Source organism: Saccopteryx leptura, chromosome 1, assembly GCF_036850995.1.
Source record: "Saccopteryx leptura isolate mSacLep1 chromosome 1, mSacLep1_pri_phased_curated, whole genome shotgun sequence".
Classification (NCBI taxonomy): domain Eukaryota; kingdom Metazoa; phylum Chordata; class Mammalia; order Chiroptera; family Emballonuridae; genus Saccopteryx; species Saccopteryx leptura.
The window spans coordinates 170744628-170771308 of NC_089503.1; the positions used below are offsets into that span (position 1 = coordinate 170744628).

At 44.9% G+C, this 26681-nt stretch overlaps 1 protein-coding gene across 8 annotated transcripts in view; it reads right to left on the reverse strand.

The window, feature by feature from the left end:
- Positions 1 to 18383, reverse strand: part of ESRRG (estrogen related receptor gamma) — a 548848-nt gene extending 530465 nt beyond the window's left edge. For 5 of the 8 annotated variants that reach the window (XM_066380016.1, XM_066380041.1, XM_066380076.1 and 2 more), the window contains exons 1-2: positions 17986 to 18383; positions 16342 to 16430 (exon numbers count right to left, since the gene is read on the reverse strand). In XM_066380016.1, the coding sequence (XP_066236113.1) occupies positions 16342 to 16343 (2 nt within the window). In that variant the 5' untranslated portion in view covers positions 16344 to 16430; positions 17986 to 18383. Of the gene's footprint in view, positions 1 to 16333; positions 16431 to 17985 lie in introns of all 8 variants that reach the window. The other 3 variants (XM_066380024.1, XM_066379967.1, XM_066380035.1) reach the window with 2 other exon arrangements.
- Positions 18384 to 26681: the final 8298 nt, after the last annotated feature.

Consider the following 26681-nt stretch of genomic DNA (forward strand, 5'->3'; position numbering starts at 1 on the left):
GTTAAACAAAATTAAAGGATTAAATGAAAAATTTAAAAAGTTCCTGTGACACAGTAAGCCCTCGATAAATGATTGATATTATCAGAATCGTTAACAAACCTGTTTCCACGTCCAGGTTGATACAGTTTCTCAGGGTTCCTTTTTATAGAACTAAATCCTCCTGAGGTCTCTAACCTTCACTAAGTGACACCTAGATCTTCAACTCCTCTAGGATAATTTTTGAAATGTTTAGAGACTATTTATAGAAAGTAGTCTCTAAGATAAGTCAGTTTGAAAGGTCAAGCAGATGATGGGTGTTCAGGGCTTGAACCAAAAAGTTAAAAATTCTTTATATTTGTTCAAAAGCTGCACTGCCCTTGCCTCCACGGATCCATCTCTGTCTCTGTGAAGCCCACATCGCAAGCATTTCCTAATGTAATGACATTAGCCAGAAATCACTTAGTGCTTGCTCCGTGCCTGACCCTGTTCAAAGCCTTCTACCAGTATTAAGGCTTGCCATTCTTCCAAACACTCTATGCAGTAAGTACAGTCCTAACCCCATCTTCAACGTGGGCTTGCCATTCTTCCAAACACTCTATGCAGTAAGTACAGTCTTAACCCCATCTTCAACGTGGGGGAACTGAAACACAGAAAGAGATGTAAGAGGACCAAGGCTATTCCACTGGCAAGCATCTATGGGAAGAAATGAACCCAGCCAGTCCTCATGCTGGATCCTGGGCTCTTCGCCACACATCAAAAATTCTGAATGCAAACGCCCATAGCGCGAGGACCCGCATCCAGCGTGGCCATCTCTGTGTCCTGAAATGACTGGGTCATTACCCAGCCCACCCTCTGCAGGGTGTAGATCCAGCCTCAGAGTCGGTAGCTAGATTTAGTCATGCTTGCCCCAGTGGGCCATTAAAATCAATCTGATTGGGCCATCCATCGCATGATACTCAGTTCTGATTATCATCAAAGATCTACAAGATCTACAAGAACCATGGGCTCTTTCAAGCCAATCACTCTCCCCTTTGCTTACATTAGATAAGGATTACACATTCTTCCAAGGGAGGAGAATAAACAGCGCCCACACACATATACATTCATACCACTTCGGTCTCAATTATCTGTCTACTTCCTGTGGGGATAAAATAGGTATGGTGCCTTATAAAATATACATCTCAGACAGACCTATAAGGGATAATGTATCCAATTTTGGGATTAGAGTAGAAGCTCTCATCGCTGTCCAGATTTAGGGAAACTAAAGCAGCACCATTCATTATTGTGAGCAAATTCAATTCGAAAAAAAGCGGTCTCACACAAGCCAATCATAAGGGCCCCACATCCCAAACACATCACAGGGCATTTATAGACTTAACTTTTCTTTTTTATTTTTCAGATAGTAGCTGTTTGTGTGGTCAGGACTAAAGTCAACAGATTCAAAACATATACTGTTGCCATGACTCCAAGAAATAGTGGTAGTAGCCCTTTAACTTGAATTCCTTCACAACTGTGCTGTGAAAAATAGCCCAGCAACAGACCAGGTACATGTCTGAATCCCTCCCTAGATCTGCCCTAATGACTGAACACTCACTTCCAATAGGAGAGAAAAAGAAATAGTCCAGGTTGGCTTTCTTTTATGTCTCCCAACCCTTTCCCTGTAAGTTCATCCTAATTTCACTTAAGCCTGCAACATGAAGGCAGAGTTCATTTTTAGAGTGTGATATCCAAGCTTTTTCTGTATTTAGGCTGGGTTCAATTTGCTTAGGAGAAAATGTCCCTTGAATAAACATTATATGTTTAAAAAATAATAATAATAGAAGCATCCTTTGAAACAAAGGTTGGGTTGGAAAATAAATGTAAACTCAAGGTTTAATTACATGGTGTGTCATGATGTAACTTCTTAGCTAGGGATTTAAAACATGCTACAGTGCTGCCCCAACCTGCCTTTCCAGTGTTTTCTTGCCCTTCTCACAGGTGAGGGAGGAATTGTGTGGGCTTTGGTGTCAGTAGATTATTTATTCCCAAACATTTACTGGACAAATACTGTGTGCAAATTACAGCCATCAGGACTGGGGATACAAAAATGGACAAGGTTAATACTACTAATAAAAAAATACTGCTCCATGTCTTTGAGAAGCTCACATTCTAACGAGGAGGAATGCACATAAAAGTCAGTAGGATCCAGTGGATATAAAGTAATAGAATGGCCCCTCCTGGGTATCCTTAAGGTTCCTCAACATTCATACTCTCTTCAAACTTTTTTTCTTCCAGGCCCTGTGCCTCAGCCCTCCCAAAACACAGGGGCCATCCTTGACATGTCGTTCCCCTCATCTGTTCTCCTTAATCCTAAATGTGAATTATTTCATCTTCCTGTCCACAACCCTATTTCCATATGTCCCTAGCTTTTACCTAAACTAAGAGGTTTCATCCACTAGGCTAAACCTCAAACTCACATGTCAGCCAAGATAAAATCTTGTAAATAAATAAATAAACTAAGGCCTGGTCTTATCTCCTCTATCTCATTGTAATGGCTTTCCATTCTTCTTAGAACAAAGAGACTCCTCCTTCATGTGGCTTATGGGGTTCTGAAGAGTCTTGTCCCCACCTATTTCTCCTGAATCCTGAATCTCATCCCCCACCCAGTGGCCCCACCAAACCTGGTCTTTATTTAATCCCTTCATATATCATGATGGGGTTCAGTACATGCTACCCCATACTATGCACTTGGCCATACTGAGTATTTTGAACTGAAGGAGATTGTGAAAATGGCAGAAGCAAGACAGACTCTCTGATCCTCCCCCACCCTACTCTCCCCATAGCAGTCACGAGACCTTCTGTAAGTGGCGTCCTATCCATACCCCAAGGAAAGGAACATTCTTGTCTCCGAGATGGTGGAATACCGAGAAGACTCCAAACAAGCAGGCCTTGCTCAGGCCCCCCCAGTCACTACACTTGGCTCCTTTGTCATGCCCAATCACATCTTTCCACGACTTTCTACTTTTCACCAAACCTGACACCTAAACACCCAGGTTTAACCATTTCTTGGGGTCTTCATTTCCTTAAGGAGGTTCCCATCTCATGTAAGAAGTATATTAAATAAATCTGTGTAATTTTTTTCCCCTGTTGACCTGTTTTTGTCAATTTAATTTTCAAACTCATTCAGGCACCTTAAGAGTATCAAGGGACACTTTTTTCTCCCCTATATGCCCAAATTTCCCTCCTAACATAAAGGTTTTGTACACATTGTTACCTCCCCCTATAATTCACTTCTCTCACCTGGCCCATTCAGCTTTCACTTTTCATCTTAAGCATACTTCCTTGGTGAAATTCTGCCCTGTACTCCCTGACAAGGTCAAGTTCCCCCACAATGGGCTAAGCATTGTCTCTCTTTTTTTTCTTCTTCTTCTTCATGTACTTATCACAGTTATAATTTTATATTTCTTTGTGGAAATATTTGATTTATGTCCAACTCTGCCATTCGACCTTCAGCTTCAAAAGGGCAGGGACCATATCTATGTCTGCTCATCACACCCAGTGCTTAAATCAACACCTAAAAGGAACAGATAGTCAACAAAGTTCACAGAAAAAATGAAACATAACAAGGCAAGAGTGATAAACTTTGCTTGGAGTGCATTGGGATCATGTCACATACAAGAAATGGTGTCTACTATATTGGGTCTTAAAATATATATAAAATATATATATAAAATCATTCATTGGGCAGAAGGAACACATGGGCAGAGACACAAAGAAACAAAACAGCCTGACGTCGCTCAGTGTAACTGAAGCTGTGGGTTGATATGTTTGGGGGAGGGGAATAGGAAAGTGTCAGAAATGAGGCTGGAGAGACCTGAAGCCAAAACCACAGAGGACCTTTTGTGCTCTGCAAAGCCATTTGGACTTGTGCCACGGGAAATCATTGAAGGGTTGTAAAAAGGGAGTGAAATGATCATCAGATTTGCATTTTAGAAAAATCACTCTCCTGGTAGTATGAAGGATGTCCTTGACGGTTTCATACTGGAGACAGGGTGACCATTTTGTTGGCCATCCTAGAAGCCTACGGGAGAGATGATGAAGGTACAAAACAGGGTAGTACTGGGGGGGGGGGTCATGGAATGGGCAGTTTCAAAGGATAGTTAAGAGATAAAAGTGACTGGCAATGGAGCAGAAGGTAAAAGAAAAAGTCATAGTATATCACCCTGGTCTCTGGGCATCAGGGAGGGTGGTGTGGGCATTAACCCAGGTAGGGAGTACACAAGAAATCAGTGTGGGTACATGGCTGAGGGCCTTTGGACCAGGATGACGGTTGTGCTCCAAAGTCTTTCAGCTGAGCACATAATCACCTATTAGTGACCACACTGTCCAGCCTCCATATGTCCACAGTAAGTTCCTAACAATGGAATAGGACCCAAAGTGTGCAACCTCTTGTGTCCTGTACTTAAAGGGAAATTGTCCATCTCAGATTTCTTCTCAGATAAGCAGGAGTTGGGTTCACTTTAACTATGCAAATGAGACACCACCTTAGTAGATGGCAGGTGAACACTATGGAGAGAAGCAACAGGTTCAGTGAAGCAGACAGGCAGGAACAAGCATTTGGCTTGGATCACTGATTCTGGGCAAACAAACAAACAATGAACAAATCTATGCATTTAATCCATTGTATATTGGGGTATTATTTTAAAAGAATTTCTTTTATGCCCTAATGATATAGACTTTCAAATAGGGAAATCCAGTTGGCAACTGTCTACACCAAGCTAAGCCTCCAAAATGAGGTCTGGACTGACAATAGAGAACCAACACAGCTAACAGATAGATAGCAGTTAAAACCACAGGAATAGACTTTTAAAAGAATCACTCTGGAGACAGACCTGGATTTGTATCCTGACCCCACTCCTTATTGTTTATGCAATTTGGAGTAAGTTACATCTACGAACCTGTGTTACGTAAGCTGTAATAACACCTGTATTAATTAAGGTTACTCTAGCGGCCATAAAGATCAATCTCTACAGCTCAGTAGCTTACTACAAATGTATTTCACTTATGGGAAGTCCCACTGTATCCTGAGCAAGACTCGGGCTTCTCCGTCCACTGGAGCTTTCCTTTCCTTAGTCCACAGTGGAAAGGGCCCACAAGCCTCCCAACCACTTTAACTCAGAAGTTACATGCACAGTCCTTCGGCCCAGAGCAGATGCAAAGGGCCCTGGGAAATGTGGTATCCCATGGCGGTCACTTCCCATTAGAAAAATATACAACAAAAATGGTACATGAATCAAATAGTCGGCCCTGCTTGTTGCAAGGATAAAACAGCAAAAATGGATGGGTAATCCACCTAACAGTATATCATGTCTAGGGGGCTCTCAATAATGTTAGGTTCTAACTTCTTCCCTGTTGGTTTCCTCCTTTTCTGCATCGTAAATACACTTCTACTGTGGCTCAGATAGGTCTTCTATTTTCCCACTTCTGCGTCTTTACTCATATCCTAGCCTTTATATACAGCACCCTACGCCCATTTATTTTCTTTCCTGCTCTAATTGCACTCTCACCTGTTTTTAAAGACCAATCTCAGCAATCTCCCCTAGTCAGCTTTCTTGAATTCTCCATGGCCAGACTCAACAGCTCCATTGAAGCACCATCACCATGCTTATCACTTTTGCATTTAGCACGTATCAGGTATTTCTTTGGTGTTGCAACAACAGATCTACTTTCCCTTCCTGACTACCTCTGAGCTTAATTTGTAAGTTCCCCCGAAGACAGTTAACTGCATTAAACTCCTCTTATTCAAAGGGTAAACTGAATTTAGGCTTTGAATTGATGAGACCAACACTTAGCCAACTGATACCCCCTACAAAGAATAATGAAAAGGTAAAGACTCTTCCGGACAACTCTGGCAAGAGGGCAAAGTAAAGGCAGCTCGACTCAAGTATTTATACGCTTGGGTGGTGGTTGCCTGAGTTATTAGGATACTGTTACATTTCTTTATTTTACTCTGTGTTTTTCATGAGCAAGTATATGTGGCAAAACCCGCTTATGAATAAAGCATGTGCTTAACAAACAATAAAGCAACTTATCTTCAAACATTACGATAACTAAGAGAAGCACACAGTTCTGAAAAGGCTTCTTCAAGAGCTCTCCATGGCGTGAACCGAGATGGTGATGTGGCTGTTCTCCGGGTAATTTGATAAATGTCAACAACCAAACTATTTTAATCCATCCATCAGGTGGACACACAGCTCTGAGTTACCGGAGCAGTTGCTAAGTCACTTTGTTCTGTGTAGATGAAGACACTGCCCAAAGAAAAAAAGGCTAAGAACAAAGTAGGAGCCTGGGGAAAAGTGGACTTAGCTAACTGAAAATGCCTGTTTTCCTTTTCCCAATGACCTTCTTGATAAAAGTAGGCAATGCATAGACAGAAGGAATGTTTCTGCTAATAATCTAATCTAATCTAACCTAATCCAAACTCCCAGCCAAAGACTGGTGTCCCTCAGGTAATATACAACATGGGACCCACCACAAATGCTGTTCTTCCCACACTAAATGCACCACAATAGCCTCAGATGTCTAGAGCATTGCAAAAAAATTCTTCTGCCTTAAATATTCCCCAGCTAAGAGACCAGAGACACAGCCAGGATCCACTCGATGTTCAAGTTCACACCCAGTCCAACTTCTGACGACAGCCCAAAGCTTGTCAGTATCCCTGGACACTAGTTCTTTGACTAAAGTTTGACCATTGTTTATCTCAATGCTCATTAGGATTATCAGAGCAAAACTCCCCTGGAGTGGGGATACAGTGGGAATCCATTGTTATAAGATCCCCATATCTATATCAGATTCAGGCTATCCATGAACATAGGGTTCCACAGAACATGCTTTAGGAAACCATGTGATTTTTTTTTAATCTTTTTTTTTTTTTGTATTTTTCTGAAGTTGGAAATGGGGAGGCAGTCAGACAGACTCCTGCATGCACCCGACCAGGAACCACCCGGCATGCCCACCAGGGGGCGATGCTCTGCCCATCTTGGGGCGTCGCTCTGTCGCAATCAGAGCCATTCTAGCGCCTGAGGCAGAGGCCATAGAGCCATCCTCAGCGCCCGGGCCAACTTTGCTCCAATGGAGCCTTGGCTGTGGGAGTGGAAGAGAGAAACAGAGAGGAAGGAGAGGGGGAGGGGTGGAGAAGCAGATGGGCACTTCTCCTGTGTGCCCTGGCCAGGAATCGAACCCAGGACTCCTGCACACCAGGCCGACGCTCTACCACTGAGCCAACCAGCCAGGGCCAACCATGTGATTTTTTTAAATCACACTTCTGTAGAATACTCCAAATAAGGACAAGCTCCCCAACTGGGACAAGCCCTGTGAATCCTTTATTGGAATCCCAATTTGCAAGGTAGCTATTAAGAGTCCACGTCGTTTACTGTCTTCTTTGCCCTCAAACTCTTTCCTTGGTGTCAAATTAACATAATCAAATATTTCAAGATTCTTAGTATTGCAACCAGCTATACTTAAAATTTATAGTGCACAAATATCTGTTGAGGGGACTGTTAAAATGCCGAGTCTGAGGAATTCAGTATTTCTAGAGCGGGGCCCAGGACTTGGCATTTTAGACACCTATCCCAGCTCATTCCGATGTAGGCATTCAAGTGGAACACACTCTCAAAAATGTCAATCAATGTTGTGGAAGGGGAACCCTGGACTTGGTGTTGGAAGCTTGGGTTCTAGGCTGGGATCAGCACTCTCACCACTTGAGTGGACAAGGGCAGACCTCTAAACTTCACTTTCTTCCCTCTGGGATTCATAATACATCTCTTAACCTACCTACTACCTAGCTGCCTATCTATCCACCTCATAGGGTAGCATAAGGAGAAGGCATTTGTAAAACTCCACCCTACAACCTAGCAGGTACTCAATACATATTATGCAATGAACCATTAAATTCACAGCTATTTTAACATCCTCTAGTTTTCAACTCTATCAGAATAAGTGTTCAGCATAGAAAGAGTCTTTGCTGATTATTTAAACACACACACAATAGGGCTGGACCCATTGTGATGTACTTGTCTAGTCAATCAGCCTGGCAATCCATTCCACAGAATATTTGGCTTGAGCTTTTGGACACAGTATTGGCCAAATCATAGCAAGAGCCGCACTATGTGACATGAGCCACAACACATCAAATGTTCAAATATTTCCTCTGTTTGGTACCAGACTTCAAAAACTGGGTTTTTCCCTCTTAAGTGGATAAACAGCTAGAGTATATGCTTTAATTGCCATCTATATACATAGTAAGGTTCTTGTTTATTAAGTATTCACATTAGTAGTAATTAACCTTTGTTCAAAAAGTAGGATGCAGTGCAAGATAGGTAATGATAATATGGTACTTGGTGTATTTAATTCTCTCTCCATTCAGGTGAGTCTTCAGGGGCCTGGGGGCCTCAGTAATTCCTGTGAGTGCTGTTCAATCATACAACACAAATCCTTTGAAAACACTAGACATAGAGTTGATTGTTTTCCAACTTTGGGGAATATTTTGAAGGCTATCTTTGGAACAGATCTGATATTGCTTGTTATTTACCTTTTGTGCATTAAAAACCCCTCTGTGACTGAAAAACCTCTGTCTAAAAGACTAATTATTAAATATTTCCAATAAGTGGGATTTTTACTCTATTTCCTATAGACTAATATATATTCATTTTTTGTGTGTCAGTATTCCTCACCTTTCTGATTGTAATTATGAAACATTAAGGGTACGTCCCACAGCTCAAGCATTTAGTGGCTACTCACCAACTCTCATTGGCTCTTCAATACGTGGTTCATAACAGCAGCAACAGAACTTTGCAGAACTACATTCAGGCTGTCATATTTCTTTTCTTTTTGTTATCACCTTTCTGACTAATGTTTAGGTTGTGATCTATTTCCCTTGCCTGTGCCTCACATTAATAGTAGCAAATGCGATTGATTACAGGACTTGTGCAGAGAAACAAATAAATGAATCAAACTAATTTCAGTGATCCCACCCCACATCAAAAGATAGCAGTGACAACCATGCCACTGGTGCCTGTTGTCATGAGAGAAAGCCATAATGCAGCCCCTGCCTTCCAAGACCTTCCATGTTTCAAGAGAAATCTGGCACGTCATAGGTACTCAATAAGTTATTTCTAGAATCAATTCATACAGAGACTGTGCTGTTCATCTGATAGTTCTAGATTTTTAATGGGGAAAAATAATAGCACCTACCTCCATAGAATTGTTCGAGAACTTACTTTTCAGATTATTAAATCTTAGGCCAATGCCTGTTCTGTTATAACTGCTTCATAACCACACACACGGTGAAATTTTGAAATGCCTTGTAAGTGTCACATGTATTATTCCAGGTTCTCCCCACCATAACTGAGGGGATAAAGATAAGAAAACAGAGTTTCCCTCAGGATGCTTCAGGACTCTTGGGGATGACAGCCATGCCGATGGCTCAAGCAGGAACTCTGTGCACGACACTCTGACAGTGACCAGGGGGTGGCTCAATCATATACTTCATAAAATGACAGATGCAGGAATGTGTCCCAAGATTTCTGATGGACAGAATCAGAGATGTCCACATCAGCATTCACCATAAGCCTTTTTACTCAATAGCTAAATAATGAAATAATTATGAAGATCTGATTCAAACCACTGTTTGGTTATTTTTCCTTTATAAATTAATTGCCCTCAAAACAGCCAATTTGAGAGACTAGGCAAAGCCTTTACATCTAATATTGTCCATTCATAGTCTTATTGGTTTACTAAGTTTTGGGTTTTTAACATGTTTTGCAATCATTTAGTTTTTCTGATGTCTGACTCCAAGATCTTTCTCCCAGGAACTTGACAAGTATATCACCTGACACACAGGCCTACGTGTGGCTGTGTTAGAAATGGCTAAGTGAGGAACACCCTGGCAACCTTTGGATTTTCCTGGTTGTTGTTGGTTTAAGGCAGATCCTTAATGTTATTTAAACATAAGAGACTATTTGAAATTTCTTGGTAGATGAATTTGATAGTGATAATTTAAAATACACACACATGCACACACAACTGCGGTCATCTTGAGATAAAAGATCTCTTTCAGCAGGGTTGACAACTTATCTGAATAACGGAGGACTTCTTCAAAGATAAAGGTCAATGTAGCCATAGCTGTTTCCTTTTCTTAAACAACAGCAGAGACTTTCAGTACTCCCTGATAACCTCCATTTGATAAAGTTATTGTCTGGGTATTACAAAAGGGCCTTCTTTCTTTCTCTCTCTCTCTCTTTTGTTTTTTGAGTTTGGTATTTTAATTTTTTGTTTTGTGTTGTGTTAAATTGGAGGAATATTTAAAATAATGACTGTTAAATTGAACTTTATCAAAAATCAAAACCTTTTATGAATTGTTGGGCATTATCAAGGAAGTAAAAAACAACCCAGAGAATGGGAGAAAGTATAAATATTTGCAATCACATATCTGATAAGGGTCCGATATTCAGAATATAGAAAGAACTCTTAAAATTCAACAACGAAAAAGACAAACAACCCAATTTTAAAGTGGATGAAGATCGTGAATAGATATTTCTCCAAAGGAGATTCAAATGGCCAATAAGCACACACAAAAAAATGCTTAGCATAGTTAGTCATTAGGAATATACAGATCAAAATCCCAGTGAAATATTACTTACACTCACAAGTATGGCTATAATTTTTTTTTAAATGTGGACAATAAAATAATGCTGGCAAAGTTGTGTACCCCCCCACACACACATTTATGGTAGGGCTGTAAAACTGTACAGCTCCTGTGGGAAGCAGTACTGTGATTCCACAAAAAGTTAACATAGAGTTATGATTTGACCCCACAATCCCACTCCTAGGTATAGACCCAGCGGATCTGAAAACATTCGGTCAAACAAAACCTATACATAGATGTTCACAGCAGCCTTATTCATAATAGCCAAAAAAGTATTAAAAAAAAACAACCCAAATGTCCATCAGCTGAGGACTAGATAAACAAAATGTAGTGTATCCATAAAATTAAATATTATTCAGCCATAAAGAGAAAGGGAAGTCCTAACATCTACTGCAACACGAATAACCCTTGATAACATCACGCTAAGTGAAAGAAGCTAGGCACAAAAGGCCACATATGAAATGATTTAGGTGAAAAAATGTCCAGGACAGGCAAACCCTTGGGGAATAACTGCTTAGGGGACATAGGGTTCCCTTTTGGGATGCTGAAAATATTCTGGACTTAAATTGTGGGGATGGTTACACACCATGGTGAATGGAGTAAAAAGCTGTTACACCATATGCTTTAAAATGGTTTAAATGTCAAGGTTTATGGTATCTGAAATTTTACCTCATTCAAAAACAAAATTACTGGCTTGAACCTCAAGTAGGAAAAGCAGGAAGCTGCTTCTTCTTATACAAGTCGTGTTACACGGGGCATTGCTCCACTGATAGTAAGCAAGAAAATGATGCATTTAGGCAACAAGTGGTCGGCTGACAAGTTGTCCTTATTCTTTCTTTTTCACAGTGTCATTTACCATTAGGTCTTTGCTTTTCAATGGCACTTTTGGGTTGTCAGTGTGCCAGTAGAAACTTGAACTTTTCTGATGTTATGTCTCTGCTTCTAAATGTTTCTTGTCCATAGTTGCCAACTTGGCCATCACTGATTGATGAATATCTATAGGAACCTCCTCCTCCCTTCTAAATTACATTAAAGTGTTTCATTTGAAATAATAGAATATTGATGACTCTGGTATGATGCAGAATATGCTCTGTCATAAGTCAGTATTTTGAATCTTTCCTTAATTTGCATAATAGAAAACAATGATAGATCTGATTGAAAACTAAAGAACACCATAGAAAAACTAATTATTCAATAAGCCTCTGCTCCCAAAAGAAAACATATTTTTCTCCTGATAATCAATGTCTTTTTTACTACTCAAATGTTAACAATAAAACAAGAGGGTATAAAAATGGATCAGTGGAGCTTGATACTCCAGACTTCATTTTTCTGAGCTGCAAATTTTCCTGTCAACAAAGTTATATAAAGGCAAATGTTAAAAAAAAAAATTTAATGTGGGAAACATCTCATTTGAATATATATTTGTTAAGCAGTTGATGGTAAATTCAGTTGTATCCGAGGACATAATAGTAAAAAAGTATGCCAAAGGTAATGGAAGTTTCTGAGCATAAATCTAGTTGACAATGATTATCAAAGATATAATTTTCTGAAATTATGTTACGTACCTGAACTATGATTGTTTTTCATTTCAAAGAAAATTTCTACATAAAAAAGCTATGTTTATTTTTTATGATGTATCTGTTTAAATGTTAATATAACCAAGTTTATTCCAAACAGGCAGAAAAAAGGCAAATATTTTAATAATTCACGTTTTAAGAAAAATGACAGTCACTTTCATCTCAAGTGTGGGTCTCATTTAGGGAAAAGCAAAGGCGGTTTTAGCCAGAACTTCCTGGAGAACTGTGGTGCAATTAATCCTGTCTCAGAGAAGCTAAACATATCTGGTTCTTGCACTGTTATTGTAAGGAAATTTGAGAAATATAGAAACTGAATCCAACCTGTTGAAGGTGAACGAGAACTTGGTGAAAATCAACCCTTATGCGGTATTTTATGTCAAAATCAAGTCAGATGGAAGAGTGCACAGAAGACTTAGCAGGTAGCCTACGGATTCCATGGCCAAACTCGAAAACTGCTCAGCCAGAGTATACATAGGAACATGTGGCAAAAAATAGTCCCATCAACTGAGAATTCTATTCCTTCACTTAAGGGGAATATGGAGTTAACACTCGTGAGACATAGAGGAAACTATGGAAATTCCCTCATTGAACAGAGTCACCTGGTTCCTTTCTGGGTTCTCCCTAATGCCCTCCCTCCATGTGCCTTTCAGGTCTCAGCTCTTTGCCAGAGACATGTAAATTTCATTGCCAGATGAAATCCGGGAAGGAGGCTGAACTCAGCTCCTCTGAGCTCTCACTTCTGAGTAAGGGAAGTCTCTGTGAGAACCTCTATGTTCTCATGGAGAATTACCCCATGGCTGGAGCCCTGAGGTGACTGACCCAAGAGAGATGGCAGAGATATGGGAAGAAACCCCTCCAGCTTCTCAGGGAAGTAGCAAAAAATAGTCCCATCTGTCCTTCCACAGACTTTTGAAGGTGAACGAGAACTTGGTGAAAATCAACCCTTATGCGGTATTTTACTGAAGGACAGACTGCCTCTGTCCTTCCACACCCACCCAGCAGAGTAAACAAAAGTCTTTTCAAGTCAAAGGTCTAGCTGGGGAAAGGGAGAGGGGGGACTGGAGTTAGTTCTCATGCCGTTTTAGTCCCCAGGTGACCCAACCCTGTGGAGAGGACAGGATGGTGGTCAAGGCATTGAGGCTGAAGAAGACAGGGACTAGTTCACGTACCTCTCCTGGTCTGGGACATTCAAGCTAATCATCTGACCCCTAATTGCACAGCAGCTCAGAGCAGAGCACGGCTTAGGGGCTGACAGGTGTTGATGCTCTGATTAGTCACAAACCCATGACCACTGTTTACAATCACAACTTAAGGCCATCTAAGAAAAATGAGGCCCACGCGCTGTGGCACAGGTGGCTGCCTCTGCCCAGCCCTCCTGTATCATTTCCTTCTCATCGCCTCTTCTCAGGGCTTATAGGTCCCAGACCTGAAGGATTTATTAAAGGACAGAGCCTTGTCCTGCCACATCCCAGAGTTCCTTGAGAACAGAAGCCATTTTTCTTCACCCTTTCACTAGTGCATTCAGAAACAAACAGGCCCCTTTTCTCTGCATCCACCTCCTCCTGTCCCCACCAAGTGCGCTCTCTGGTTTTGTCCAGATAGGGGAATGTCATAAGAAAATGTAGAGTCCTTCTGTCTAGAGAGAGCCCAGCCTACAGGTAAAGCCTCAGAGTGTCTGGAGGCCACATGATAGGACACTAAGGACAGGGACAAAAAAGAACCTGCAGCAAGGAGAGACCACAGCAGAGCAGTGTGGAGAGCTAAGCCAGAGCTCAGGGCAAGGCCATTTTACTCTGCTGAGCCCAGGAAGTTCCCAAGTTCCAAGATCTCATCAGAGACAGGAAAATTCCTAATAGCTGAATGATCTAAGCGAGCAATCCTCTCCCACCAGAGCCAAGCCTGGCTCGATGTGCCCCCCTCCCAGCCCCAGATTCTGTGACAAATAAAATCATAGGTAACAGAGAGAGTGCACTTGGCCTTCTAGGCCTTCGACCAGATCAGCCCCTGAGTGAAGCCTGTGGACAGGGTATTTGCATGTGGCTGATGGTTGGAAGCTGGGGAACCCAAGAAATGCAAGTTGGTCAATGAGCAGTGGACAAATATCCACTAGCTGCCAGGGCCAGAGAATTTGAGAAGGGAGTTGTTCCTGGGCCAACTCCATGGCTCTCAAAGCATCCTGTTCTTCTCAAAGAGAAAAAGAAAGAAAAACTTTTATGTACAGGTCATTCTTTTTTTTTTTAACCAAACCTTTCCTATTATGGCAACTTTTCTCTCATTTCCTCTTAACTTCTTTTTTACTTCGGTTTCATTCTCTCCTTCCTTCCTTCCTTTTCTTCCTCTTAGGATTTACTAAAAGACTGGATGCTCAGACAAACATGTGACAAGAGAGTGGCATTTACTGTCAGGGAATGGAGGTGGGGGGCAGGTACTAGGACATCGCACACCCAGTCCCGGAGTTCTGACATTTCCGGATCCCTGCCACTAGTTTGGGCTATCAGGTCGTACCAACTTCAACATCTGTTCATAACCCAGCATGCAGCCCAGGGATAGGAGCAGAAACTTGCTTCTGCTTTAAATTCAGCAGCTAGTTTTTGAAAAGCTGTTTGGGGAAGGCTGAGGTGAGAATCCAGACAGCCTGGGCCAGGTAGAAGGGGCCTCATCTTGTCCCAACCAGACTGTCCCTGCCTCCTGAGCTCGCCAGTGAAGCAGAGAATGGAGCCCTCCCCTGATTCTGTGGCCCGTAACTCTGGGGGCACACGCGCTGGAAAGGAAGGTCCTCTAGTCTTCCACCCCCCCTCCCCCAGTCCATCCACAGCGACTGATGGAGCGCTTTGGGGACGTGGCCATGGAGGGATTCCAACTGTGATATCCACTTTGAGAGGTGAAATGGGTGGCGGGTAAGAAATTAATCTGGGGATGGCACAGGGCCCTGCAAACGCGCCAGGCCTCCGTTCTCTCCTCGCTGGGACCTAACTGCTCCCCACCTCCGCACTAGGGCTCTGATCTTTGGCCAAACACGTCACCGAGTCCCAGGTTATTTTCAGTCACACCCTTCTTTGATCCCTCCTTAAATGCCCTGGCTCTAGTGGGAAGGGCTAGTCTGACCCACCTTGCCAGAGGCTCTGGCCGGAGAGGTTGCTTCGAGAAAGCCTGCCTGACCGCTGCAGGGCGCGCACATCCCTTCCTCGCGCCACAGACTCGGGCAGCAAAGCGCTCGCCTCGCCGCGTTCCCGAATGTCTCTAGCCTGCTCTGCTCCCCACCCCCTTGAGGTCTCCGTTCCAAAAACACAGAAGCATGGTCTAAGGCTCTGCCATGTAAAAAAGAGCTCAAGGTCAAGCCCACGAACCTCCATGATCGGCTGCGCCTTTGCCATCTCTACAAGCGAGTCCTGTCCGAAGCCACTCCCGGGAAAGGCGTCACAGAGCCCGGTTCTACCTGGAATTTAGGAATCTTACTCTGACCCTAGTTCCCGGTTAGCCTCAGCCTGTGCCCACATCCTTCTCTCCTTTCCACCCAGGGCAGTGCCGAGGTTCTGATGAAGACATCTGTCCCTGCATCGCAGAGGGATGGTCCCAAATGTGAGGCTTCGTGAGCACTGCCCTCCCATCTGGCAGTCGGTGCCAGGGCAGAAGGAAAGGTCTCTATTTAAACACGCCTGTCCCCTCCCTCAGCCCAAGACCGCACTCCGGGCGGGCTCCATTCTGCGTCTCACCTGTCACCAGTCCGCAGTTTTCTTTATGAAACACACATGCCCAGCCCACCCCGTCTCCCAGGTAAAGGTCAGTCTAATCAGTGTTTTTCGTTGTTGTTTTTTTGTTTGTTTGTTTTGTTTTGTTTGCGCCCAGTTGCAAACTCAGCTGGAAGTTGAGCGCACTTGGAGAGAGTCAGATGCACGGAAGTAGAGAGTGCAAAGGGAGAAATCGAAGCGGGAGGGAGAAGAAAGGAGCTGGAGGTCGGTCAGATAGATGGGCGGGACGGGCAGTGGCGGGGTTGAGGCCAGCCTCGGGGCGGAGGCTGTGCTGGAGAGGCAGCGACCCCCCCCCCCCCCGTGTCCACCAGCCCACGAGCGCGGAGCCAAGCCGGGCCAAGTACAGACTCACATCCATGGTCGGACCGCAGCGCCGCCCTCCAGACTGCAGCCGGTGGGTGCTTTCCGGGCCTCCCGCGGTATCTTCCCTGGCCTCGTGCGCTGTGCGGACAGAAACAAAACCGAGTAAATCACAGGATGTGGTCCTGACGGGCCGCGGTGCGGTGTGGGGACCTCCCTCACTTCGCACTGGGAAGCAGGCGCTGGGATTCCGGCAGCCGCGCGTCACCTATCAATAGCAACTTTTAGACTGAATCAACCAACACATGAGAGTGGGCATACATTTGCACCGGATCCCTCTTTGCAGGGTCCGCCGTATCACTCCTCCCGCTACACTCCAAGCAGGATTTGGGAAGGGGCACCTTCGGGGGGGGGGGGGGACGGGACACGGAATTTAATTGTATTAGAATTTACAGTAGTTTTCTCATCATTTTGCAAGCGGAACCACTGCGCACTTGGACCCTCCCCATCCTCCCAAAGTCGCTCCTCTCCTCCCACCGCCACCCCGACCCGGGCCCTGCAGGCAGCAACCGGGAAGGGCCAAGGCCCTGGAGAGCGGGGCTCTCTGACTCGGCCGCAGACCCAGGCAGGCTGCGGGGGACATGGAGCTGGGTCCCCTGGCATCCCGGGGGCGACCGAGGGAAAGTGGGTAACTGCTAGGACTCGGGGTTTCCTTCCAAATCCAGGGCGGGAATTCAGGTAACCCTGAGTTTGGGAGGGAAGTGCGAACGGAGGAGGGTACAAGGCACAAAGGAGTTCCTGGAGAGCAGGCTTAGTTCCCTGGCGGCAGCAGCAACCCTCCTTGGCTAACAAACGGCCCTCTCAGCACCTGTGCTTGAACGTCCTTCCGCCCTAACCCCGGCGGGGAGAGCGAAGGCGCACACCTGAGCTCTGTCCTCCCTTGCCGGGGGCCGAGAGCTCTCCCCGAAGAGCTTCCTGCTAGGTGGCACCTGGGTCCTCCTCGATAGCCCCCCAGGGCCGAGAACCACTCACACCTGCTGAGCGACAGGAAGGGGTCTATTTGACCCGGAGTCTTGAACACCACTCACTGCCTACAATTCTCCTTGCGGTGAGCCAGGGCCGGAGTGTGAACTGGATTGGCTTAGTTTACATTTTCATTTTAAGACCCAGGTAATTTCTCAAAAATATCCCCATCCTCACCGCCACCGCCACCCCCAGGACTACATACACTCTTCGGCCACTCCCAGCTCCCCGCTCCGCGAGGTTGCTTTACTAAATTGATCCTGGCTGTCTCACTACAATCGCGTGGATAGGATTGGCAATCGGGATGGACGCGGGGGTTGGAGGAACTGAGGACGCTGCAGGTGAGGGTCTGCAGGTAAGAGGAGGTTTCCCTGGTCTCCTTAAAGGCTCCACTCTTCACGCAAGGCCTGGGAGCAGGGGCCAAGCCCACCCAGGGGCCTAAAGGCAGCCTCTCAATGGGGGAGTGTGGGGGAGTCGGAGAGTCACGACGCTTTCCCTTTCCATTGCCCACCCCAGCCCAGTACGACCACTGCGCCCTCTATAAACGGAAATATCAAGTCCGTAACCTCTCCTCCCATCCCTGGGTGAACAATCAAAGAGGGTCCCCGACGCAGTTGGGGTGGGGGACTTCTCCGCACTGGCCATTCTTCTAACACCACTTGCCATCAGTTACCTTCCCGGACACAGGAAAGTTATTTTGTTGACTCCAGAATCCAGCGAGTTTGGAAGGAGAGAAAAAGGTAGAGGTGCTCAGGGTGTGCGTGACAGCGGCGGCGGCAGAGGCGGGGGCGACTCTCCTTGCGCGCTGCGCTCACCTCCCAGGGCTCCACCTGCACTGAAGCGCGCGCGTCATTGGCAGCCCCTTGCGAAGCCCGCGCGCTCTGGGCTCTCGGGCCCACAAACCGCTGCACTTCCCTCACTTCCCCAAGGTTCTGGACCCCATGGGGCGCCCCTTGGCCAGTCTCAGAGCGAGCTGCAGAGCGCTCCCAACCGGAGTGGGACACAGCCCCGGAGTCCTGAGGTTCTCCTCCTGCCTGGCTGGCGCTCCCCTCCCTGCGTACCTGTCCCGGCCTTCCCTCTCCAATTGCTGTCCTGGCTGGGGAGCCCGGCTAGGAGCCAGACGCCTCCTGCTTGCTCAGCCCTCCCCCGCCCTCTCCGGGACGTTAGGCCAGATGTGGGGCGGTCTCTAGCGGGCCATTGGCTTGGACTACTCTTTTGAGCTGACTTCGAGGATTTGCCCCGGCTTTGCAGCCCCTTAGTGGGCTGGAAAGAGAGGATCCAGGACAGCGCCTCACCGTTCACCTCCTCCACACCTCCCCCAACGCCTCAGGTTTCCTTCTTCTCACCCCTGGAGCCCAAGCTTTGAAATGTAGTCTTCCCATAGGAAAGCTCCGTGCGGGCGAGTGTGGAAGTTAAACGGGTGCTTTGCGGTGTGTATCAAAGGAGGTGGGTGTTTGCACTGGGGAACAGGACCTATGGGGATAGAAATGACAGACGCACAGCGTCCCCGGGGCTGTCTTCAGTGCGAAGCTCACGTCTATTGTTTGCTGCTGCCGGGAAAGCTGCCTAGTGTGATAGATCTCTTCGGATCCCATCTCTGGAAGAAAAATCCTGGTGATAACGATTATCCTCCACTCGCGCCATCTCGCCATCATTGCCAGTATTCATCTCCCTCGTGTCCTAGTCCCTCGGGGGGACTAGGAGGGTAAGAGGCCGGCAGGAAAAGCGGCCAAGCCGCCGCCCTCGGATGGCGCGGAGAGCCACAGGCGACCTCTTCCGTTCCATTCCTCTCCGGGGTGGGGAGAGAGGACACGGCAGGCTTCTTTCTTTGCCAAGCCTCATGCTTCTTTCAAATGATTTTAGTCTGGTGCCCCGGTCTATCCATATACATTTCCAATCTCATGGCTCATAAACTATTAGCAAAATGGTTTCATTATTCACCTTCTGTATCTTACAAAAGGGAGAAAAGAAGCCAGCGGCAGGAAGCAGAGTGGGGGTGGAGGGCAGTCGTTGGACACTAGTTAAGAATGACGCTGCCCGTGTTTAAATCAAAGCTCGGACTGTCTTCTTCAAGCTGACACTCAACAAATCTGATGCGTTTCCAAGGCTCTGCAGCCAACCCCTTCTCTCTACCCCCCTCCCGTCTTTCTCTCCGTCTATCACTATCCATTTCTCCCTAACACCAGGATTCTAAAAGGACCAGATGAAGAGCCAAGATATTGCCAATCCATTATTTGCTTCATTAGGTGTCATCAGTAAGGCACGCCCTTTGGATAGGACACATACAATTAATTGGTTACAAGGCTTTCTCCGGTCCCTTTTTTGAGTGGTGTTGGTGATGGAATTCACATGTCATCCCTTAAACTAACCATCCAAAGATCTAAGTCTAGGATGATAACCAAAAAGTTGACTCAGTGGCTCGGTGCGGCTTCAAGGTGCCCAATAGGGCACCAAGACCTGTCTGGCTTCCGCAAGCCCTGGGAAGTGAGGAAGTTGCAGAGTGAGTGAGTGTGTGTGTGTGTGTGTGTGTGTGTCCTTGCACTTGAGCGCCTTTGTGAATGTGTGTAAAGAGGAGAATACAGAATACGGGGGCTAAAAGATGAGGTCTTTGTTCTGCTCTAAGAGGTGGCAAAAGAAAAAAACAAAACAAAGTGAATCAACCCAAATTAAAAGGCAAATAGAAGCCAATTGACTTGTGGAGGCCTGAGGACCGAGCGCGAGAAGCTAACTCGGGTAGAGAACTGCGGGCAGGAGCTAGCCGACAGGAGCAGCCTGGGCGAGTGGAACCCGGACCAGCTTCTCGGCTGGCGGCGACGATGACATTAAGTGTCTCCACCAATACTTATACTTTTCATATAAATATATTTTATCTAGAATGGCTCAATCACAACGCGCGCGCACGTTTCCCTGCACTTTTGAAAATATAAAGGATGCTAGGCAAGTGGGCATACGGTAATTATCCCTGGATGTAAAACCAATTTGGCTTCCGGAGGCCCCTGCGCAGTCGCCAGCAGCGACGGCGGAGGCGCGCGGACCCGGACCCTGCAGGCGCTCGCTGAGTCACCGCGCCGCCGCTCGGCCGCCGCTCGCCGGCTGTTTAATATACATGGAATGGGAACGCAGGGAAACGGATCCTGTGCCTGCACATCCTCCTGAAAAAAATCAATTTTCTATTTATTTATGAAATCTATAGATTTCAGGAATTTTTTTTTCCCTCTAGCCCTACGCCCTTCCTGAATGGCGGCCCACATTTAATTACATCTTTTAATGACTTTTCCCTTATTTGCCATTACTGTTTCATAGTAAGCGCGGGGGCGGATGGAGTTTCTTTGGGGGGGGGGTTCAATTCTGGTATCTTCAAAAAAGATTTGCGTTATGTGTTAATTGCATGCTGTTAAGCACATCTGGGAATGCGTGCTGACCAACTCGGACCAACTTTTAATTAACACATTGACCCGGCGAAGAAACAGCCGCCCAACCTCCCCCTCGAAATATGTATATGAGCCGCGCGGAAGCTGCAGGCCCGCCACCAGATGCGTGCCAGGAATTGCCGGCGTCCGGGGGCGGAGGGGTGCCCACTGTAACTGTTCGCTCTTTCTGTGAATGCTTTTCTCACCTCCCTTCCAGGAAAACAACAAAGAAAGAGCATAAATGATCAGCTCCTGAAATAGGCTTCTTATATCCTTGAATGGAACTTGATCCTGGGCGGGGGAGTGGGGAAGTGGGGGAAAGACCTCCCCCCACCCCCAAAGGCACTTCTCTCCAGCGTGACTTAGGCCTAAGCAGAAACTGGAGCCTGGGCTCTTTGAATGAGCTGCGTTCTCCGTGAATGAATACCAGCAGGTGTCCAAGAATCCTGGTGGACGGAGGGACCGAGGCACCGGCTGCCTTTTCTGATTCTGGCTTTCCTGCTCCCCACCTTCTCGCCTTCTCCCCAGGCTCTCTCCCCCCGAAAGCTATGGCAATAACTCCAGGGCCCCAGGTCTGAAGAGGAGCAGTAGGATCTTTCCTGCTTGGAGCACATAGCGGTCAGGCGCAGGCCAAGGAAACAAGTGGCTATTTTTAGGACAAGCCATCACACAGACATCTAGGGTATTCAGGGGCTTTGTGCAAGACAGGCCAGTCAAGTCCCAGCTGCAGGAAGGAAGAAAGCCACAGCGCAGCGCAGCGGATGTCACCTGCAGACTCGCAGCTCACTCTGAAGTAATTTCATTCAGAATTAATGGTGCTTCGATGTAGTGGCGCCTTCAAAAGGAGTGCCTAGTTGGCTTCCCTGTAGAGCACGCAGGCGGGTTAATCCCCAGACGCGTACCAATTCCTCTTTTCGCATCTAATCTCCACTGCCTCGCACTTTTAAGTGCTTAGCTGTAACAGGCATCCCTATAAAAAAAAATGTCAAAGTGGTATTGTTTCCCCCAAGCCATAAAAAAAGTTGGAGTGAATCACTCCCAAGTTACCGGTTAACATTCCCTCCAGGTAACAGTGGAAGTTTTTGTTTGACATTTTTCATTCCCTCAATACAGGACTTTTCCATAAATACGCAGTTCCGGCGTGAGGAGAAGTCTATGTCGCAGTAAATTCACAGCTATAGCTCTATGTCGATGCTTTGGGAAATTTAACATGACAAGATTGCTCCCCAAATTCCTTCCACTCTTTTCTGATTCCCAGGCTCCTTTTTTTTTTTTTTGTCCCTCTCTTATATCTAATTTTCCTATCAACATCTTATTGACTCTGCCAAATTTGAAATTAAAAGAATAAAAAAGATAAAGAGAATAATATTCTATTTCTCAGTATTCCTCAGAGTTCCTGATCTTTATATATTCTGATAAAGGTATAATCAATATACACTAGTCTGAAAAAGACTAGTCAGTTGGTAAATTACGATCTCCCTCTGCAGATGTGAGGCCTTTGTAAAGTTAGCTCAGAGTATGGCCCAAATGGCTTTATTTGAATTTGAGTGGACTGCGGCCACTTATTTCTGGTCACAGATTGATCTGCTAACTTACAACACACACCTGATACCCAGGGGCCAAGGAGACTTGGTAACTCCAGCTGGTTCTTTTGATTTACTCTGCCTGGTGAGATGTATGTGCTGGGGTGTTTTGATAAGACTGGGGGTGGGGGAGGAGTCCACAGTTTGATTTGGGAACTCCTTTATTGCTGAATCTGGCTGCAGGTTGAAACCAAAGATGGAGTCTCGGCCTGGGACATAGGACATGACACATCCATATGCATTAGCAGCTGTACAGTGTTACACCATCAGTTTCTGTGAGCCTTCATCTTTTCTTTCCCCTTCTGTCTTAAAGGAAGTAGGTAAGTGGCTTATAGGAGAACCACATAGACTTTAAAGATACATGAATCTTCCTGTATCCTTGGGGCCCTCAGCACCTAATTGGCCTATAACATCCAGTTTCTCTGGAGGCTTTTGGAATGCGAAGGAGCTAGCCTCTCTGGTTACATGTCGTTTAAAATTATAATAATAGATGAACAGTGTATAAAATAAAATAAAGGAAGAAAGAGGCTTTGGCGATTTCAAATCTGTATTTAGGAAAAGAGGTGTTTTCATCATCCTGCTAATTTGCTTAGTGACTTAACAGAAAAAACTTTGTTATATAGATTCTTCTTTATGTCTTCAGGCTTCACTTCTTGATATTTGATAGATGTAATATTTCTCTAATTTTAAAAAAAGTTTTATTTTAGAGACAGGAAGAGGAGGGGGAGAGAGAGAGAGGAGGCAGAGGAAGAGAAACATCAATCAAAATATGTGCCCTGACTGGGGATCAAACCGGCAACCACTGTGTATTGGAATGATGCTCAAACCAGTGGGGCCATCCAGCCAGGGTTAGATGCAGTATTTTTCAAAGAAGAGAACTAAGACCTTGCCGCACTGGCAAGTAGTGATGATGTCAGAGACTTCAGGAGGAATTCTAGAAGATGCTTGCTTCTCTAGACACTGTATTAGCTGTACCCAGGCCACTGAATAATATCCACAGTGATTCTCCGCAATCAACCCTCCCTAAACTCTGTGTCTTGTTTCTGACTCTCCCTGAATTCCAGTGGTCTGTAAACTGCAGAAATTACAATGGCAAAATGAAACAAAAAGGAAACTGGTTCTCATTTGGTCTGATTCCATTCAGTTACTCAGGCTATGTTTTAAAAAAAACAAAACCCCAAAAAACTGTACATTTAAGTTGTGGTCATCAAGCCTACAGTGACTGGGAAGCATATAGAACCCAAACCAAAAGACTTACCATCAGCACATTTTTAATAATAACCTCTTATTTCTGCTCACACTCAGTTTTGTTTCTTTTTCCTTTTGTGGAACTGTTTGAGAATAATTAGACTCAGATTCTCAAACTGCAGGTGTGTTACAAAGTAAAACAAAAATCTTACACACACACAAAAGCAAAGAAAAAAAGAATAATTTTTATCTGAAGTCATGATGACCAAAGCAAACTTCTTAATAGAGGTATTATGGTATTTTTTTGCAGCATTGCCAGAGAAGGTATTTAGAGGAAAAAAAAAAAAAAAAGAAATGACAAGAATTAATACTATTTTTTTCTAAAATACTTGAGACTAATATGCAGTGCCATACAAATGTGCATGTTCAATGACACATAAATATGCATGAACTCAAATAATAATCTATTTTTTTATGTCTTGTTTCCAGATGTTTGCAGATACCACCTGTGTGCTGGTTTGACCTAACCCAGGGTAGGTCTCTGCCATTCAGCTGAATCCTAGATGATTTCAGTATCACAGAACAAATTTCTCCTGCCCTTCACTGCACAAAAGTTGTATTTTTAAAGAATTTATTTATTGATTTTAGATAGAAAAGAGAGAAAGAGGGAGAGGAAGGCATGGGGGAGGAGCAAGAAGCATCAACCCATAGCCACCTCTCGTATGTGCCTTGACAGGGCAAGCCTGGGGTTTTGAACCAGAGACCTTAGCATTCAAGGTCAACACTCCATCCACTGTGCAACCACAAGTCAGGCTGTTCTTTCTTTCTATCTATCTATCTATCTATCTATCTATCTATCTATCTATCTATCTATACTCTATCTATCATCCATCTATCTATCATCTATTTGAACTCTTCAGGTTTAAAACAGTAATTCAATAGAATGTGGATCAAAGTAAAAACAGTTGCTTGATATTATATAATGGAAAAATTAATCAGCTGCATTATTTTACTCAGTTATTTCAGGGACAATTAGAACAGCCAATGATGAGAGCTGGTTTAACTTTTGAGTTTAAAACGCTGCCCAGAATTGATCTTGTAGTTAATTGTGGCCGTGCTCTAGGGCTACATAGGACATCCTTCGACTTGACCAGCCCTGGACAATTAAGTGTGCAAAGTGACAAGAGAAACAAACAAGAATGTAGGTGCATTTATACAAACCAAAGAAAGATACTTATATTTTATTTTTTTTTCATTTTTCTGAAGCTGGAAACGGGGATAGACAGTCAGACAGACTCCCGCATGCGCCCGACCGGGATCCACCCGGCACGCCCACCAGGGGCGGTGCTCTGCCCCCCAGGGGGCGATGCTCTGCCCATCCTGGGCGTCGCCATATTGCGACCAGAGCCACTCTAGCGCCTGAGGCAGAGGCCACAGAGCCATGCCCAGCGCCCGGGCCATCTTTGCTCCAATGGAGCCTTGGCTGCGGGAGGGGAAGAGAGAGACAGAGAGGAAAGCGCGGCGGAGGGGTGGAGAAGCAAATGGGCGCGTCTCCTATGTGCCCTGGCCGGGAATCGAACCCGGGTCCTCCGCACGCTAGGCCGACGCTCTACCGCTGAGCCAACCGGCCAGGGCAAGATACTTATTTTTAAAAGTGCATGTCTTAAGTACAGCATTAAGTGCAGAAGAGATGGTGTATATATGTTTGCAATCCAAATGAAATCTCTCTGGCAAGATGTAGAAGAGAGCAGGAATAAGAAACAAAAATACCTGATTGAGGCTAGGAGGAGAACTTAGAAATGATGAAGAGAGCTACTGGACCTGTCTGGATTGTGGTATATCATTTAAAATTTTACAAATCAGATGCTACTGCTTAATATGGATCACTTTAGCTTTAAGATAAAAAAAAAAAGAATTTCTTTGTTAGCATGCTTTCAGACTGGATTTTGATATTGAGCATTTCTGGATGTATTAATGGTGTCAGTAGACTTCAGCATAATGGGGGGGGGGTCTGAGGGAATTACTTATTTGCTCACCCATTCATCTCTTGGTTATGTTTACAGAATCATTCTATTTTTCTACCAAAGACCTCCTTTGTTACATCATAGGCTCTTTAAAATATAATGGCTAACAAAGATAAAACAGATGATTACAGGGCATTGCCTTTGTTCCAGCAGTTCCCAATCAAAAAGCCGCCAGAAGTTTTCTAAGTCAATAGTTAACTCTATGGCCAATGGTGGGATTCAAATAATTTAACAATTGGTTCTCTGCCCTAATGACTGCTTTTTTCTTTACATTATATGTTTGTTTACTGAAGTAACACATGCTAGGGAATTAAAATGTAGTATTTCATTAAAGGTATAATGAGTTTTAAGAAATGAGTAAATATTACAAGTATAGTTCCATCAGATTTTTTTCATCTAAGGACAGAATGAACATTAGTATGGGTGCTTAGAATACGCTGTTGCACAGATGAACATTAAAAAAAGTAAGGAATGTAAATTTGTGATTTCCACATTGGGCAGTTGCCCAGGTTCCCCCTGAGAGAGAACCCTGATTACAAGTGCCATTTTAGCAATCAGTTTGCCGAACTCAACAAAAAATTAGGTATCGGTTCTGCTGAACCAGTGTGAATCCCACCCCAGTCTATGGCCATTTATTTATACTTATTTCCAAGAGGTATGAGCTAGTGTGATGATGGGCAAGCAAAGCCGATGACTGCAGCCCAGAGTGTAAGAAGCTCAGAAGACACCACTCTGGCTGACCAGAAAGCCAAAGCAGAAGGAACTGAACAATTATCTCTGATTATATCTATCCAAGAAGTACAGGCATAGGACACACCACTGCGCCCCATACTGGAGAAACTGCAGATGAATACAGAGAATTACAACTTATAGGAATAGAAACCCAAGAGCTAAAAACCTTAGAAGCCCGTGATAGGGCAGGAAAACCTGAACTCCAATTGACAAGGTGTTGGAAACTCAGCATGGGCAAATCTGAGCGTTCAACAGTCCAGAGGGAGGCCATCACAGATGGCCCCTGTGCTCCGGTGACTTTCACTTCAGGAGCTCTACCAAGTCCTCACAGCATATCTCACAAAGAAGCTCTTCATACTTTCTTGGAAGGGGAAAAGGACCATTTAAAAATATGTCCTCGCATTCTGTTTTTTAGCATTCTGAATTTTCTCC